The 19443-nt window shown below is 51.7% G+C and overlaps 1 protein-coding gene across 13 annotated transcripts in view; it reads left to right on the forward strand.

Annotated features, from left to right (window-relative positions):
- Positions 1 to 7575: 7575 nt before the first annotated feature.
- LOC147107164 (homeodomain-interacting protein kinase 3-like) overlaps positions 7576 to 19443 on the forward strand; it is a 317760-nt gene continuing 305892 nt past the window's right edge. For 6 of the 13 annotated variants that reach the window (XM_086008321.1, XM_086008322.1, XM_086008314.1 and 3 more), the window contains exon 1: positions 11771 to 11961. Coding sequence is in view for 2 of the 13 variants with exons in the window: in XM_086008312.1 (XP_085864438.1) it covers positions 11928 to 11961 (34 nt within the window). In the remaining 11 variants the exon portion in view is untranslated. The other 7 variants (XM_086008315.1, XM_086008320.1, XM_086008323.1 and 4 more) reach the window with 4 other exon arrangements.

A 19443-nucleotide genomic window follows, 5' to 3' on the forward strand; every position in this document is an offset into this window, starting at 1 on the left:
CTCTTTGCCCCGTGTATGTTTTCAATACAATCTCCGTATCCCATAGGGGAATATGTGGGAATAACCTTTTGTAATCTTGCTTATTCATGACCGTCAATGCCGATCCAGTGTCCAATTCCATCTTCACTTGGACTCCTGCTATCTGAAGTGTGACCCAGATTGTTTGGAGGTCTGCTTCATTACCAACATTGTGTACTCTTAGACTACCCAGTTCATTACTGCTGGAGTCTGAATTTGACTTCTGTTCGTTCGAACTGTTCTCTGTCACCTTGTGTACCTTTCTGTACTTTTCCTGCGGTGACTTTTTGTTGCTGGTCTTCTTTCCTGACCGGCATACTTTAGCTATGTGACCAAGCCTGCCACATTTTCTGCATTCCTGATTTTTGAACGAGCACTGGTTCTGATCGTGCGTTGTCTTTCCACAACGATAACATTTTACTGTACCCAAGACCATTTGATTGGTGCTGAGTTCTGGTGACCGTAGCTGCATTTCCGCAGTGCCTCTCGCTGCGGCTTCGTGCGATGCTGCAATAGTGACAGCTTTATCAAGCGTAAGATCATTCTCCTCAAGCAGTCGCTTTTGTGTTCCTTCTTTTAACAATCCACACACAAATTTATCTCTCAGCGCATCTGCTAGTCCTGTTCCAAACTGACAGTACTTTGATAGCTTATGCAGTTCAATTAAAAATTCAGCGTTGCTTTCGTCTTTCAGCTGCGTTCTTCTGTAAAATTTAAATCGTTCCGCTATCATCAGCGGCGTGGGGTTTAAATGATTTTTCAGGACAGTAACAATATTCGCGAAAGTCTGATCCGCTGGTTTATCTGGTGATAGAAGGTGCTTCAATAGCCCGTATGTCTTCGCACCCATTGAGCTTAATAAGGTTAGTGCTTTCTCATCATCTGGTACCTTATTTGCTTTACAATAAACTTCCATGCGTTCTGCATACGTGGTCCAATCTTCGATATCGCTATCAAAGGTATTAATGTTCCCATGTTTAGGCATCCTTGCAAGTTTTTAAATTTTTCTTTTTCTCAAAATGGCGGCTTCCCGCGCTTGTCTTCTTCCCCCGCCTACTAAAATGGCGGCTTCCCGCACTTGGCGGTCTTTCCTGCGCTCGTCTTCTTCCCCCACCGACTACAATGGCGGATTCCCGCGTTTGCCTTCTTCCCCCACTGGCTGCAATGGCGATTGCCGTGCTGCTGCCGTTCTCACCTCCCCAGCGGTTCTCAATTCCCCGACGCTGCTTTTACTCCCCCGCGGTTCCCGTGGGCATTCACGCTTCCCCTGCTGTTGCGCCTCTCAGCCCCGCATGCAGGCCGGTCCTTTACACCGGCTGCATTTGAGTTCTCCGCGGCTCTCGTGCCTTAAGCTGCCCCAGTCGCTGCGCCTCTCGGCCTCGATTGCAGCCCGGCCCTTTTCACCGGCCGTGGTCGAGTTCTCCGCCCTTTTTCCTCCGTTTTCCCTCCCCCACTCCACAGTCAACGCGGCCGACTTTCTGCTCGTGTCGCTGATCGGCTTACCCACCACCGTGGTAGAAGGGATGATCACTGCCTGTCGCTGATGGAGGGCTTCGTGGTCAGAATTTTTCTTTTTAACCCGGGTTCTCAATGCCTCCCGTGCGATGGTGCTCAGCAGGATGGTGAGGGCGGATGCCTCTTCTCGACGCCCGTTCTGAGGATGAAGCTGCCTTGGATGTAAAACTGCCACAGGGTAAGATCGGACTCGTCGCCACTGTTAAGTCTGTGTGTCCCAGTTATGCTTATTATAAATCACTGGACACAGACCACAAAAATAACTTTTAACAGGTCTTTACTATTCAGAGGTCAGGGCTGAACTGCCCAGCAAATCCCTACACAACGTTTATATACCGGTGTGGTCACCACCGGTATTACAGTATACAGCAGCCAAGAGAAAGTAGTACATCTCTTAAGGTAGTTCTCTTAAGGTGGAACAGGTTACATACACCACAGTTGGAAGTGCCGGATTTCAGCATGCACAGCGCATGCGCGGGAAACCGGCATTTCCTCCAAGGGGTTCAGAGGTCCAATGCGTGCGCGCAGGACTCTGTGCGCACGCGTTGAACTTCCTTCTTTTTGACAGGTTTGCCCGTGTGCAAGGGCCTGAACTTTTTAGACATATAAAAAGGTGTAAGGACTTGATTCTTTAAGGTAAGTGGTCTATTATTTAAAATTATAACATTTTTTCCACAGCTTTATTGTTTTTAAGGACTTTACAGTAAGGTAAGTCTATTTTTAGACCCGATTTCGTAAAAAATTATTTTTTCAAAAATTTGATTAATTGTTTAAAATAGTTTTTTAAAGTTATTTATAGTTTATCTAATTATTGGGATGTTTTTTTAAAATTTTATTTAAAGTTAAACTAGTCTTTTGGGCGCCCGTACTTTTCATGAGTTTGACAGTTCTTACTATCAAACTCATGAATGAAGTTTCCCCTCCCCTGATTGGCTGCACAGTGCTCACCTGATCCCAACCGGCACATCGCACTAGCTACGCCGCTGGATCAGGCAAGCACAGCGCGCCGACAGCTGAACCGGGCCAGTGACAGGAATTCCAAGCAGGCCCAGGCTTCAGATGTTGGCGCGCCGGGTGAGTGCACATCGGGGGCTTGCACGCGCGGCATGCCCCCGACCCTAATTTCTGGGCCATTGAGTATATTCAAGGCTGAGATTGATAGATTTTTGGACTCTAAGGGAATCAAGGGATGTGGGGATCAGGTAGGGATGTGGAGTTGAGGTTAAAGAGCAGGCATGATCTTATTGAATGGCAGAGCAGGCTCGAGGGTCCGTATGACCAACTCCTGCTCCTGTTTCTTATGTTCTAAGTTAGAGATGTTACAGGTTTTAAGCAAGTACAGAGGGAGGGAAAGGTGGTGGGAGGGGAGGAAAGAATGAAAGGGAAGGTCTGTGATAGGGTGGGAGGCAGGAGAGATTAAATGACAAAAGGGACAATGGTGCGAGGCAAAAGGGGCTGGTAATGGGCGAAGAAAAGAAACAAAAGATAGGTCGGAGGAGCTGGAAATGACAACAATAGAATCATTACCAGCACCTGCTTTCTGAAAAATTGCGAGCAGAGGTTAGGATCTGAAATTGTTGAACTCAATGTCGAGTCCGGAAGGCTGTAAAGTGCCTAGTCGAAAGATGAGGTGCTGTTCCTGGAGCTTCCATTGAGCTTCATTCGAACAGTGTAGGAGGCCGAGGACAGAGAGGTCAGAGTGGGAGTGGGGTGGAGAGTTAAAATGATAGGCGACCAGAAGCTCGGAATCGCGCTTGTGGACTGAATGGAGTGTCCGCCGGTGCTATATTAACTTATCCATGGCTCAGTGAGTAGCACTCTTGCCTCGGATTCAGTGGTTTGTGGGTTCAAGTCCCACTCCAGGGACTTGAGAGAAAAATCCAGGCTGACACTCCCAGTGCAGTACTGAGGGAGCGCTCCACTGTCGGAGGTGCCGTCTTTCGGATGAGACGTTGAACTGCCACCCTGTCTGCTCTCTCAGGTGGATGTAAAAGATCCCACGGCACTATTTTGAAGAAGAGTAGGGGAGTTCTCCCCTGTGTCCTCGCCAATATTTATCCCTCAACCAACATCACCAAAAAACAGATGATTGGGTCATTATCACATTGCTGTTTGTGGGAGCTTGCTGTGTGCAAATTGGCTGCTGTGTTTCCTACATTGCAACAGTGACTACACTTCAAAAAGTACTTCATTGGCTGTAAAGCACTTTGGGATGTCCTGAGGATGTGAAAGGCGTTATAGAAATGCAAGTCTTTCTTTCTTTGTGTGTGGAGGGAGGTGGCACTGAGTTCCAACTCTCTTATTTATTTTCAAAATTAAAATTCATCGGATTAGAGGACTATTCCCAAAACATGTTTAATACATACGCTTCTTCAGAACAATCTGGAGTCCATATTAATAAAAGATGATGAAAAATATGCTAATCTCCCATCAAAGAGAAATGGGTAGAAAGAGAAATATGCAAATGAGGAAGCATTTTAAAATTACAATTGGCAAATTATTGCCGTGAAACATAATAAGTATTCAAATAGCAGTTTTTGGATCTCAATTTCTGATTCAAACACTTGAATTTTATTTAATTCGAAACAGTAACAACTTTTTCGCTGGTTCATCCTGTAATTCTCCAGTCTGACTATGGCACTATTTCGAAGAAGAGCTGGAGAGTTCTCCCCAGTGTCCTGGGCCAACATTTATCCCTCAACTATTGTGTGGAATATACTGATATGTATACTCAATTATTTTTAATTTATATTTTTCCTCTGTACATTTTATAACATGTGTTGTTTGTAGCATTTCGCAGGAACCACCTGCAGATTTTTCTCGATAAACCTATAGTCTTGGTGAAACATAGGAATGGGAGGAGGCCATTCAGCCCCTCGAGCCTGTTCCGCCATTCAATTAGATCACGGCTGATCTGTATCTTAACTCCATTTACCCGCCTTGGTTCCATAACTCTTAATACCCCTTGCCTAACAAAAATTTATCGATCTCAGTTTTTACATTTTCAATTGACCCCCCACAGCCTCAACAGCTTTTTGGAGGAGACAGTTTGAGATTTCCACTACCCTTTGACTGAAGAGTTGCTTCCTGACATCACCCCTGAATGGCCTAGCTCTGATCTTAGGGTTATGCCCCCTTGTTCTGCACTCACCCAACAACTGTTGATCCAAATCGATGAGGATATGGATATGGGTGACAGAGACAATTCCTCTCTGCACCAACTGATCATCCAGCATGAAAACAGAACCAAATAGAAGCCATGGCGTAGAGATTCAACGGCGCAAAAAACAGGCACCTAAGCATCCAATATGGCGCACGGGGCACTGCTTGCTCATTACGCTCTGAACGTGCGCCGTCCGCCATATTGGTTAAGGCAAAAAATAGAGGGGTCATGGGCCCGCGCCTGAAAGAGACAATGGTCTCTTTGCATATGCAAATAATGGGCCGAATGAGGACCTCCTTGCAAAATTGGGCCCAATATTGGGTGTGTCTTGGGCCTACCCAATTCCGGCACAGGGAACATTCCCTGCCCCCTGTTCACACCAACACACCCGTGCGAACCAATTTCTAGGCCAATATCTGTCGATCTATATTATATTAAGGGATTGCTTCTATCATGCACTTCTTCTACATCATGCTTATTTCTCATTGTCACTTTTGCGGTCAGGTTTTTGCAGTAAGACTTTGCTGATTGCTGCAGATTTAACTTGAGTTAATCAGAACTGACGGGGATCGGGAAAGTATGAATCGAAAGCGCATAAAGCAGTTAGGAAACTGCCAGTGAGAAGCAATTAGCGAAATTATGCAAAGAATAAATTCTCAATGACCAGCCAGTCCAACCCACCAAGATATAAAAAACAATTAACCACTCAAAATCTTTCTGAAAATAATTCTGGTTGCAATTTGTCTGATCAGTAGCTGAAATTTCTAATATCAAAGAAAATGTTTTAAAGATAATTAAACATCAAAAAATAAATATTGCAGAATGACGTGATTACATTTACCTGTTGTATTATATTTTGTATCTTTTAATAACTTCATTATTTTACTTCAATTTCTCAAATTGTCCCTAGCTGTGACAAGATATTTCCCCCAGAAGTGTTGAAGGAAGTTCGATGCATTTACGGTGAAGCTGGACAAACACATGAGGGAGAAAGGAACAGAAAAAGAAAAAAAAAGACAGACTTGCATTTCTATAGCGCCTTTCACGACCACCGGACGTCCCAAAGCGCTTTACAGCCAATGAAGTACTTTTTGAAGTGGAGTCACTGTTGTAACGTAGGAGACGTGGCAGCCAATTATCACACAGCAAGATCCCACAGACAGCAATGTGATAATGACCAGATAATCTGTTTTTTTTTAGTGATGTTGATTGAGGGATAAATATTGGCCCCAGGACACCGGGGAGAACTCCCCTGCTCTTCTTCAAAATAGTGCCACGGGATCTCTTACGTCCACCTGAGAGAGCAGACGGGGACCTCGGTTTAATGTCTCATCTGAAAGACGGATATATTGACAGGGTTAGATGAAGTAGGTTGAGAGGAAGCTTATGTGGAGCATAAACACCGGCATGGATCAAATGGGCCGAATGGCCTGTTTCAGTGCTGTACATTCTACGTCATTCTATGCAAGGTTTACGGACTGTGGATTCTGAGCTTCGGCAGTTTGTAGATTTCTCAATAGGTTTTCCTGAACTGAGGATTTCAGAGTTCCTTTACTTTTTCCAACCAATTTCAAAACAAACTGGAGGTTGACTTTTCAAAACTTTATTTCAGACAAGTTTTACCTTTTAATTAATTATTAACAAGTGATCAATTTCTATCACAGAAAGACAACTGCGATTAATTGCACAGGTTGTATCTTAGTCCGTGAAAAAGACAAATGCTCCAAAGTGATATCACACCTCCCAGCTCTCCGTCACCTCCCTCCTCCTCGACCCATCTCCCCTCCCGTCTCTGCCTCTTCCCCCTCATCTTCCCCACCTCATGCCTCCTCTCTGTTCCTCCTGCCTACTCCCCTACCTCCCTCTCCCCTCCATCCATCCTCCCGCTCCCCTTCCCTACTTCCCTCATCTCTCCTTTCACTACCCTTTCTTGATCTCCATCCTCCTCTCTTACCCTGCCCCCTACACTCTTCCGTTCTCCTTCCTCTCCCTCTTCTTGTTTTCCTCCCTCCCTCTCACCCCATCCCTCTTCTTTACTCCCTTTTTCCTTCCTCCCTCCACTGCCTGTACTTTCCTTCCACCCTCCCTCTCTCTCAACTTCCATTTCCTCTTTCACTTCCTCCTCCCTCCCCTCCTCTCTCCCTCAATCTCCCCGTCCCAGCCTACCTTTGCTTCTCCCTTCCTCCTTCACCCTCTCTCTCCTACCTTATATTCCCTCTCCCCTCGTCGTTCCTCCCTCCCTTCATTCGTTCTCCCTCTTCTCCCCTCCCTTCACAATCCTTTCCCTTTCCATGTTCCCCTACCATCTCCCTCCCCTTACCACCCCTTTCCCCTCCCTGTTGCAATCCCCTCTTCTTTCCATTCCCCTCATCACCCCCATGCCCTCCCCTCCACTTTCCCCTCCCCTTTTATCCCCATTCCCTCCACTTTCCTCTTCCCATCCATTGCCCCCCCATTTGCAGATTCCCTTCTTTTTTCCCCATTCTCTCCCTCTTTCCCCATCCATTTCCCCTCTCTTTGCCTCCCCATTTCTCTGCTCTGTTCCCTTTTCCCCTCCTTTCCTCTTTCACCTGCTCTTTCCTTCCACTCACCCTCTGGCCCCGCCCCTCCCCTGAGGCCCCGCCCCTCACTCGCTGGCCCTTCCCCCTCGTCCCGCCCATTCCCTGGCCACGCCCCTCTCCCAAGACCACGCCCCGGCCCCGCGCTCTGGCCCCGCCCCTCACCCTCCGGCCCCGCCCCCATAGTTTGGCCCCGCCCATCACCATCTCGCCCCGCCCATAGCCCCGCCCCTCGCACTCTGGCCCCGCCCCTCGCTCTGGCTACGCCCCTCCCCAGGCCCCGCCCCGGGCCGCAGTGCGCCGGCGCGATGCGCTCCCTCAGACGGGCTGAGGCCGCGGCCGGACATGTTGTTGTTGTTGTTGTGTGATTCGGGCTGCGAGCGGCGGCCGAGCGGGCTCGCGTCTCCCTGAACCTCTCCCCACCCTCCCTCCCTCACCCGCCCGGCCGGCCATGGCGCCGCCCAGCCGGCAGCGCGGCTGAGGCGCGGGGCCGGGCCCGGGCCTGGGCCTGCCCTCCTCTCCTCCTCCCCGGCCTTTCACTCACTCCCACCGCGAGCGGGCGGGCGGGCTCGATGGCGGCGGCGGGCTGAGCCGAGCCATGGTGCGGGCGCGGCTCGGCTCCACAGCGCGGGATCGGGATCGGCTCCGGGATCGGCAGCGCCGCACCGCTCCGCTCCCCGTCAAGGTAAGGGGGAGAGAGAGAGGGAGGGGGGCTTCAACCGACAGATTCACCCCCCAAACTCCCCACAGTAAAACTTCACCCAACCTGTTTGGCAACGTGGGGCTTCACACTTCTGTCTGTGATCCCTGACCCCTTCAAACTGTACCATGACCCCCTGATCCCCTCTGATCGCCCCCTCCCTCCTGAGCTGATCCCCCTCTACCCCCTGAGCTGATCCCCTCCCCCCGATCCCCTCCCCCCTGATCACCCCCCTCCCTGATCACCCCCCTCCCCTCTCCCTGATCACCCCCCTCCCCCCTTCCTGATCACCCCCTCCCCCCTCCCTGATCCCCCCCTCCCTGATCACCCCCTCCCTGATCACCCCCTCCCCCTCCCCCTGATCCCCCCTCCCCCCTGATCCCCCTCCTCCCTGATCCCCCTCCCCTCTTGATCCCCCCTCCCCCCTTGATCCCCCCTCCCCCCTTGATCCCCCCTCCCCCCTTGATCCCCCCATCCCTCTTGATTCCCCCTCCCCTCTTGATTCCCCCCTCCCCCCTGATCCCCCCTCCCCCTCTGCCCCCCTGATCCCCCCTCCCCCTGATCCCCCTTCCCCCTCTGCCCCCCTGCTCCCCCCTGTCCCTGATCCCCCCCTGCCCCTGATCCCCCCCCTGCCCCTGATCCCCCCCCTGCCCCTGATCCCTCCTCCGCCCCTGATCCCTCCTCCCCTCCCTGATCCCTGATCCCCCCCCTCAGGCCCCCCTGATCCCCCCCTCCCCCTCCCCCCTGATTCCCCCCTCCCCCCCCCTGATTCCCCCCTCCACCTACCCCCCCTGGTTCCCCCCCTGATCCCCCCTCTCCCCCTGATCCCCCCCTCCCCCCCTGATCCCCCCTCCCCCCCTGATCCCCCCTCCCCCCCTGATCCCCCCTCCCCCCCTGATCCCCCCTCCCTCCCTGATCTCCCCCCGATCCCCCTCCCCCCTGATCCCCCTCCCCCCTGATCCCCCTCCCCCCCTGATCCCCCGATCCCCCCTCCCCACCCCGATCCCCCCTCCCCCCCGATCCCCCCTCCCCACCCCGATCCCCCCTCCCCACCCCGATCCCCCCCGATCCCCCCTCCCCCCCCCGATCCCCCCTCCCCCCCCCGATCCCCCCTCCCCCCCCGATCCCCCCTCCCCCCCCGATCCCCCCCCCGATCCCCTCCCCCCTCCGATCCCCCCTCCCCTCCGATCCCCCCTCCCCCCCCGATCCCCCCTCGATCCCCCCTCGATCTCCCCCCCAAACCCCCCCTGATCTCCCCCCCCTCCACTGATCTCCCCCCCCTACCCCCACTGATCTCCCCCCCCTACCCCCACTGATCTCCCCCCCCACCCCCACTGATCTCCCCCCCCACCCCCACTGATCTCCCCCCCCCACCCCCACTGATCTCCCCCCCCCACCCCCACTGATCTCCCCCCCCCACCCCCACTGATCTCCCCCCCCACCCCCACTGATCTCCCCCCCCACCCCCACTGATCTCCCCCCCCACCCCCACTGATCTCCCCCCCCCACCCCCACTGATCTCCCCCCCCACCCCCACTGATCTCCCCCCCCCACCCCCACTGATCTCCCCCCCCCACCCCCACTGATCTCCCCCCCCCACCCCCACTGATCTCCCCCCCCCACCCCCACTGATCTCCCCCCCCCACCCCCACTGATCTCCCCCCCCCCACCCCCACTGATCTCCCCCCCCCACCCCCACTGATCTCCCCCCCCCACCCCCACTGATCTCCCCCCCCCCACCCCCACTGATCTCCCCCCCCCCACCCCCACTGATCTCCCCCCCCCCCACCCCCACTGATCTCCCCCCCCACCCCCACTGATCTCCCCCCCACCCCCACTGATCTCCCCCCCCCACCCCCACTGATCTCCCCCCCCACCCCCACTGATCTCCCCCCCCACCCCCACTGATCTCCCCCCCCCACCCCCACTGATCTCCCCCCCCATCCCCACTGATCTCCCCCCCACCCCCACTGATCTCCCCCCCCCACCCCCACTGATCTCCCCCCACCCCCACTGATCTCCACCCCCCCGCCTCCCCTGATATCCCCCCCACCCCCCCTGATCCCCCCCGATCCCCCCTCCCCCCTGATCCCCCCTCCCCCCTGATCCCCCCCAATCCCCACTGTAAACAACCCCCTCCTCGAGATCGCTTTGAACAGTACTCCCAGTGACCCCCCTGTAAACATCCACCCGGAGACCCCCTGTAAATGTTACCCTTCCCGTCCACTCTGAAAACAGTCCCCTCTGCGAGCCCCCGCACCCCCCCCCCATGTAAACATTACCCTTCCTGAGATTCTCTAAACAAAAATGCTTCCCACGAACCCCAATAAACAACACCGTCCGAGAGACCACACCTCCCCCCATAAATATTACTCTCCCTGGGACCCCCAAAACTTCTCCCCAGGCTCCCCCTGTAAACATTAGCATTCTCTGCAGGACCTAGCTGTAAATATGAATAGCTCTGAACATGGCCCTATTTAAATGTTCACACCGTCCCAGGGACCCCCTCCACCCCTGCCCTAATAAGGTCGGATTTCCAACGGGGACCCGGTGCTCTCGTTACAGAGAACGTTTGTCAGTGTGCAACAACATGCTACTGAACCAACAAGCGGCAGAAACGCGATGACCTCTCTGAACATCTCGGGCCGAGGGAGTCCCTGTTTGTTCAATCTGTGCTAAGTGCCTCGCTGCTCGGCGTGTTACCTGGACCCGGAACTCCGGTTTTAAACGTATTAATAAATATAAAAAAGTTTTAAAGATCTTAAAAAAAAACCCCCCCCCACCAATACTGCTGTTTTTTGAAACAATGCCGGGTGACCCCTGTCCCAAGCCGTGAGTAGGCTCTTTGACAATGTGATTCCTCCTGACCACCCTCCTCCTTTCCTGGGAATTTGTGGATCCCAAAAGAGCTTGGGATCAGAGCCCGAACTCGGACCCTTGCGAATGTGGGACGTGTTGTGTTGGCTGACTTTAAAACATGATCTCATGTGATTCCCCACAGCGCCGTGTGGTTTCCAGTTGCATTGCAAAAAAAACTGGTTGTTTTGTCGGGGCCCAGCTTCCTGGGTGAGCTTCACAGTGCTGGAGCGACAGCTCAGTGCCAGGGCGAGGGGGTGATTGTGGAGACAATGACCCCTCTCTTTCTTTTATTTGGGCTTGTGGCTGACCGACTCCAGAGACACGACGGGAGTTCGCTCAGTCATGGCAAATGAGTCTCTCTTTTTTTACCCGCCTAGAACATTCCAGAAAGAAACACAAGTCTAAAGTTAGATCAGCCAGCACAGGTAGATTTACAAACTGGGAATGTGCCAGTCGTTGGTGATCACGTCCTTGGATCCTTCCAAAGCCTGGATATCAGCAAGCAGGCGGAGAAAGCTTCCCCTGTGGTGTGACACAGAGGTAAATATCCCCAAGGCCTTTTCAAGGGGTGAATATTTCTTTTTTTGACCGCTCAGCTTCTGGACTTCCTTTGCCTCCCCCGGGGAGGAACCGGGCTGCGGAGCAGCGACAGACGCAAGAACTCATTCCAGGAAAGCATTCTTTAAAGATCGGGATCGAACGGGAAGGGAATGCAACTCGGAACGAGCTGTGAACAGTTGAGCTCTCTCTCGGTCTGCTTTGGTTCGAGCTTTGACTCTCTTCACCCCACCCCCCCCCCCCGCCCGCCCGCCCGACCTTACTGTGCTTTGCTATGACAACAAGTTCAGGTCTCGGGAGGAAGGAAGTCCATGTGTTTTTTTCTGTGAGTTCTGAGCCAGCTGTCTGCAGGGGGAAGGGTGGTGAGGGACGGTGGGGGTGGCCTCTGCCGGTGTTGACCTGACAGCTGTGCTCGTTGAAGGGTGCCGTTCTTGCAATCGTATCCAGAGGGGCCTCCTGCGGGCTGAGCCAGGTTCTGTGTTATTGGTGTGTGGCTGAGGTGGGGGGGGGGGGTTAACTTAGAGGACAGGACCGCCCCCCCACCCTTCTTTCCCTGATGTGCAGCTGTGATGGGAACAGAATATCAAACTGTGAGTTGGTGAAGCTCGGTAATCGCTGTGTTAAGATACGCTGTGCGGTGTAAATGTTGTCAGAGTTTCTGATGCTGAATCGTTAGCCGTAGTGGGGACCTCAGCGAGGTCAAAAGACAAAGCAGTGTTGGCAGGAAACGGCAGTCTGTTTCATGTGTCGTGCCACACGTATACACAGATAGTGTTGTTATTCTGGGGGTTGTAAAGCAGTGCTGTGTAAGAGCGTTACATGGACGGTTTGTGTGCCTGTTATTTCTCCACATGGCATATTGCTGACATCACCTGTATCGTCAGCAGAGAGGAGGTGAGGCGCTTGCCCACTTTGGTGGGAAAATTGGTTTACCTCCGGGCAGTTGGCTCGAGGCTCCCCTCCCCTGTCACGCAGTGACTTGTCAAGACAGGACCTTGCCAGGAGTAGGAAATGATTGCAGTTCGGGTCATGGCGTGGAGCTGTTGCATTGATTCACTCGAACTGTGCAGAGTATTGCTCGCTCGCGGTCACTGCTGAATAAACTGCGACCCGCTGAAAATGTGAGTCACGACGTGAGCGCAAAGGGAGCAATTTCCAGTGGCTGGGGTTTGAAGCTCGAGCCCTCGGATAGCGAGCCACGAACAACCTCGGCTAGAATGCCGGTCCTATCACAGTATCAGTGTTTCAGCTTACTGGCTGCGCAGCATTGCAGCTGCAAATCGAGTCACGTGTTTCACCGGACTACAGTATAGCACTCCTGAAATCTTAACTCTTCCAGGCCCATCTAGGAAGGTGAACATATTCTGGTTTGCTGCATTCAAGGGGCAGCTAAATAAGTAGACGAGGGAGAAAGGAATGGAAGGGTATGCTGATAGGGTTAAAAAAAGAAAGGCTTGCATTTCTGTAGCGCCTTTCACGATCTCCGGATGTCCTAAAGTGCTTTACAGCCAGTGAAGTACTTTTTGAAGTGTGGTCACTGGTGTAATGTAGGAAACACGGCAGCCAATTTGCGCACAGCAAGCTCCCACAAACAGCACTGTGATAATGACCAGATCATCTGTTTTAGTGATGTTGATTGAGGGATAAATATTGGCCCCAGGACACCGGGGAGAACTCTCCTGCTCTTCTTCGAAATAGTGCCATGGGATCTTTTACATCCACCTGAAAGAGCAGACGGGGCCTCAGTTTAATGTCTCATCCGAAAGACGGCACCTCCGACAGTGCAGCACTCCCACTGGCACTGGGAGTGTCGGCCTAGATTTATGTGCTCAAGTCCCTGGAGTTGGAACCTCCTGACTCAGGCGAGACTGCTACCAATTGAGCCACGGATGACTTGGGGATTAGATGAAGTAGGGTGGGAGGAGGCTCGTGTGGAGTATAAACCCCGGCACCACCTGTTGGGCCAAATGGCCTGTTTCTATGCTGTAAAATTCTATGACGGTTCGGGTTAGTTGTATAATTGCAATGTCTCGATGGGAGTGAGAGAATAGCAGCGTTTTTACCACTTGGGGGAACTGATAGGCATAAAGAAAAATTGCATGGTGGGTGTTTATATAAGTAGGTGTAAAATGATTGGTGCTTTCATTGTGGGGAAGATCATCTCTTGGGTGCGTGCCCTATACAGCTGATCTTCTGTCACGTAACCTGTGCAGAAGAGTTGAGCTGTTAATTCTTGGAGCTGTGTATATTCAAGTCAAAGTGCTACACAAAGGAACTGAAAATGGTCACAATCTTTGATCTGTACCTGTTTTGCTTTACATAAGAACATAAGAAATAGGAGCAGGAGTCGGCCGTATGGCCCCTCGAGCCTGCTCTGCCATTCAATAAGGTCACGGCTGATCATCGACCTCAACTCCACTTTCCCGCCCGATCCCCAGATCCCTTGATCCCCATGAGCCCAAAAATCTATTGATCTCAGCCTTGAATATACTCAACGACTGAGCCTCCACAGCCCTCTGGGGTAGAGAATTCCAAAGATTCACCGCCCTCTGAGTGAAGAAGTTCCTCCTCCTCTCAGTCTTAAAAGGCTGGCCCTTTATCCTGAGACAATGCTCCCTGCTTCTAGACTCTCCTGCCAGGGGAAACAACCTCTCAGCATCGACCCTGTCAGTATTGATCCCAAAGCCCCTTCAGGACTCGGAGGGTTAAAGAAGCGTTGCTGTGGCTGCCTTCTGCGTCTGCTCCAAGGGTTCACCTGAGGTTCAGACCGAGCAAGTGCCTCGTTAAATTGTGGAAAGTGTTCAAATGGAAACGTGATTTCTGCAGCTGATTTGCTTCCGGCTTCCCATAAACGCTGAATTCAATTCGAAATGATTAGTTTTGCATCGCATTATCTTCATGGGCCTCTCCCTCAGCAGGAGGGAGTAATATAAACCGTACCGTACCTAACATCATTATTTGCGGGGATGCGGGTGTCGCTGGCAAAGCTGGCATTTATTGCCCGTCATTAGTTGCCCTGACAACTGAGTGGCTCGCTGGGCCACTTCAGAAGGCAGCTGCGTGCCAACCACGCGGCTGGAGTCACATTTAGGTCCAGACCGGGTAAGGACGGCAGGCTTCCTTCCTTCCTTCCTTCCTAAAGGAACATTAGTGAAGAACCAATTGGGTTATTACGACAATCCGACAGCTTCACGGTCACTTACCAGCATTTTATTTCCAGATTTTTTTTAAATGAAATTCAAATTCTCAAACTGCCACGGTGGGATTTGAACGCAAGTTCTCCGGTTAACTAGTTCAGGGCTCTCGATTGCGAGTCCAGCAACATAACCACTACGCCACTGTACTCACGGGCGCTTTTCGCTTTGGATTAATACCTAACTAGAAGCGGCACTTTTCATGTTTTTGTGTTACACAGGTGACCGTGTGGTGGGCTCGTGTACTTAACATCTTCGCTATTGTAAGAAAACCCCTTTCCATCTCTCCTGTCGCGCTGGTCAAACTCACCCTGTGCGCCATTCGCGGCCGCGCAGTGATCTGCAGGTGCCGCGCAGGCCGCTCAACGGTGGTATAATGGAAAAAAAAACACGCGTGCGCGGTTATTTGAAGGGGCCGCGCGCCCAAAAAAAACAATTAGCAGGAACATTGGCGCCAGTAAATTGGAAGTGACAGCCAGTACCGCCCTCTGTCTCACTCTTCCTGGACATGTCGGAGCAGCCTGGCACTGTTACTCGTGCACCGTGTTGAGGGCGACCTCTCAATCCACTGTATTATGAAGATGTTGAGGTTTTTGCGGGTCGGCCAGTTTAAGGAAGATGGTGACTCCCTCCCTCTCCCCCAGCTCTTTGATTTGCTGTTGGAGGGGAGGGGAGGGACAAACTTGTGTCTTAGAGCATTAATAACCTCACACCGGATGGTGGGAAGAATATTTTTGTTAAAAGCTTGGTTGCCTCAGCTCTGCTCCCCCTGTCCCAATATTGGCAGCCTGTGGGGCTGGATGGGCATTGGCCGGTTTCATCCGTCCGTGTCTGGAAGCAGCAGCTTACCCAGAATCGTCGCCCTCTCCTGCGAAACACAAATGGACGGCACAAGAAGTAACGAGTAGATAACTGGAGTGTGTGCATGTGTACACGATGCGCTCTAGTTGGCTAAAGTGCCTTTGGCCATGAAGTATCTAACGGCGAGAGTAGAAGGTAGATGTGCCATTTTTTGCCAACTCGTACCTTGGGGTTGACAAACGTTTGGTTTCCTAAAGAGCTAAGCTGAACTATGTCTTTTGCCGTTATAATGAGTAGGGGGTGGCGGCCATAGATACAAGAGATTGCAAACTCCTTCGGACGGAGAGCTATGAGGCTGCGTTAGTGGTTCAGGCAGAAACTATGACAGCATTCGAGATTAGATTGGAGATTTGGATGAAGGAAAGGGGGTTGACGGAGCTGGGAACAGGGTGGGTAAATAAAAGAAAGACTTGCATTTCTATAGCGCATTTCACAACCACCAGACGTCCCAAAGCGCTTTACAGCCAATGATGTAGGTTCTGAAGTGTAGTCACTGTTGTAATGTAGGAAATGCGGCAGCCAATTTGCGCACAGCAAGCTCCCACAAACAGCAATGTGATAATGACCAAATAATCTGCTTTTAGTGATGTTGGTTGAGGGATAAATATTGGCCCCAGGATACCGGGGACAACTGCCCCTGCTCCTCTTCAAATTAGTGCCGCGGGATCTTTTACATCTGCCTGAGGGGGCAGACGGGGCCTCGGTTTAACATCTCATCCAAAAGACAGCACCTCCGACAGTGCAGCACCCCCTCAGCACTGCAGTGGGAGTGTCAAGCCTAGGTTTTTTGTGCTCAAGTCTCTGGAGTGGGACTTGAACCCACGACCTTCTGACTCCGAGGCGAGAGCGCTACCCACTGAGCCGCTGGCTGACAGGCAATTGTGTGATTAGAACTATTTTCTGGCATGCAGGGTGATGAGCTATTAATTACTCATAAAAGACGGAGAGTAACTAAAAGGCTTTTATTAACAAAGAACAGAGCATGCCTCTCGTGGTTGACTGGTTTCCAAGAAGGCAGGGGGCTGCAGAGCAGTCATCTTTATACCTGGGCATGTGGGTGGAGCGAGCTGAGGCATGCATAGATACAACAGTGTGCAACAACAACGGTGAACAACAATAACAGTGGTTTACCACAGAGGGTAAACACGGTCTGGTTGAGCCGAATGGCCTGAACTGGAAGTGTGTGTGTAAGTAATTTGGGCTGTATTTCCACAAGGTGCCAGTGATCCTATGCACTCTATAATTGACTGACCTATAGCGTGGCACATTGTGTGCCGGTACAAGGATAATCCGATTGCTTGCTTTCTTTTGTTATCAGCTCCAAGCGCGGTAGTTGTGATCAATGACCTTGTTTACCCACTGCAGTTGCACAGCAACAGTTTTTGCCGTTGCCGGGTTTATTGAGCAGTTTGTGCTGAACTCTGCAATATGATGACAGGGCGGTTTGTTCACTCATCAGGGTGGAGGGGATTAGTTAACGAGAGGAAAAAAAACCTCAAGTCATTAAACAACACCACCTCACCAACAAAAAAAGGAAGTTGTGTTTCCATTGCGTGGATACATAACAGAAATGGGGAGAGATTTGATTTTGTGCATGTTTCGGTGCTAGGAGTTAGACGGTAATGTTTTTGATGGGCCCCTTCGCCAGGGTCCCATTAACCCACCTTGCGAACATTTTCAGTGGTGACTTCAGATCCCCAGTATTTCATTTCATCTCCGCTGGCACTAGTCGGTGAAGGATCAGCTGCAGGCAAGGCTCTTCAGAATCTGATTGAAGGGGACAGTGTAATTATTGACTTCAGGTAACCTGTACATGCGTGTGTGTGTGTGTGACGTGAGAGTAGGTGCAATAGGAGTGGTGTGGAGCACAGCACATACTTGACTATCTGCGATAATCCCATTGCTTTTTGCCTTATCAACTTTGAACACTGAGTACTGCTGTGTATTCGCTAGGGAGTTAGCAACCCTTTGTTATACCGAGGATTTTCTTGTACATTGAGTGCATTCTCATTCTTTGTGCTCTGAATTAAAACACTAGTTAGGCCACAGCTCGAGTACTGCGTACAGTTCTGGTCACCACATTACAGGAAAGATGCACTAGAAAGGGTACAGAGGAGATTTACGAGGCTGTTGTCAGGACTGGAGAATTTTAGCGATGAGGAAAGATTGGATTGGCTGGGGTTGTTTTCTTTGGAACAGAGGAGGCTGAGGGGAGATGTGATTGAGATGTATAAAATTATGAGGGGCCCAGATAGAGTGGACAGGAAGGACCTATTTCTCTTAGCAGCGGGACCAATAACCAGGGGGCATAGATTTAAAGTAATTGGTAGAAGGATTAGAGGGGAGTTGAGGAGAACTTTTTTCACCCAGAGGGTGGTGGGGGTCTGGAACTCACTGCCTGAAAGGGTGGTCGAAGCAGAAACCCTCATCACATTTAAAAAGTACTTGGATATGCACTTGAAGTGTCGTAACCTGCAGGGCTACGGACTAAGAGCTGGACAGTGGGATTAGGCTGGCGAGCTCTTTGTCAGCCGGCAGGGACACGATGGGCCGAAAGGCCTCCTTCTGCGCCGTAAATTTTTATGATTGTATGAATGTGCTGTTAGGAACTAGAACAGATCGTGCATGCAATCTGATCCAATTTGAATCCGGATTATCGCAGTTTGGATTTTAGTTTCTGCGAGTTACGCGCTGATTCAGGGTCTCCCCCAGCCGTGCGCCATTTCACTGTCTTGAGGAGGAGCGACCTCCTCTGAAGTAAATTAAGAGCACGGAGATGATAAAAGTGGATACAGAAGCATCTCCTGCACAGTTTTGAAGGTTCTGCTCGTGTGGAGCGAAGAGTATGGCACAGTTCTTCGACAGGGCTTTGTGAGTGAGTCAGATCTTGGATGTGCAGGAGTCTTGATTTATGCTTGTGTTGCGTAAATAAGGATACGCGTGGCATGCTGTATCAGTCTATTGATTATTCCGTTGCTGCAGCTAGGCCAGGCCTGAATGAGCAGTGAATCATAGAAAGTTACAGCACAGAAGGAGGCCATTCGGCCCATCGTGTACGCCGGCAGAAAAAGAGCTCTCCAGCCTAATCCCACTGTCCAGCTCTTGGTCCGTAGCCCTGTAGGTTACGGCACTTCAAGTGTATATTCAAGTACTTTTTAAATGCGATGAGGATTTCTGCCTCTACCACCCTTTCAGGCAGTGAGTTCCAGACCCCCACCACCCTCTGGGTGAAACAAGCTCTCCTCAACTCCCCTCTAATCCTTCGACCAATTACTTTAAATCTATGCCCCCTGGTTATTGACCTCTCTGCTAAGGGAAATAGGTCCTTCCTATCCACTCTATCTAGGCCCCTCATCATTTTATACGCCTCAATCAAGTCTCCCCTCAGCCTCCTCTGCTCCAAAGAGTGCTGGAGTTGCAGAGGAACATGAGGTCTGCAGAAACTCTGCTTGTAATCTGGGGGGGGGAGGGGAGGGGAGGGGTGCCGTTCGAGCGTGGGATTAATCAGCAAGTGTTCAGATTTGTAGCCACTGTCTCATTAGGACCTAGAGCCGAGGTGTGCACCTCTACCTTTCCTGGTTCCCAGGGTGAGGATGCTGGCATTTCTCTCTCTGTTGGTGTGCCTGAGTCTGGCAGAATTCCCTGAAATCAGCAGGCTGTTGAGTGGCAATCGGGGTTGGAGGTAACGGTCCCTCTGTCCCTGTGGTGAATCATGCAGTTCCTATTGGGAGCCTCCCTGTGATATAATGGCAGAGAGGAGGAACAGTGACTTGTGTGTGGAAGAAAGATAGCAAGGCGTGGATTTATATAGCGCCTTTCACAACCTCAGAACATCGCGTATTGCTTCACAGCAATGAAGATTCTTGAAGCGTAGTTGCTGTTGGAGTTGTAGGGAAACACAGCAGCCGAGTTGCACACAGCAAGCTCCCACAAGCGACAATGAGATATTGACCAGATAATCTGTTTCAGTGATGCTGGTTGAGGGACAAGTGTTGACCAGGACACGGGGAGAACACT

This window comes from Somniosus microcephalus, chromosome 15, assembly GCF_052327205.1.
Source record: "Somniosus microcephalus isolate GS21.2 chromosome 15, FLI_Smic_1.0, whole genome shotgun sequence".
In the NCBI taxonomy this organism is placed as follows: Eukaryota; Metazoa; Chordata; class Chondrichthyes; order Squaliformes; family Somniosidae; genus Somniosus; species Somniosus microcephalus.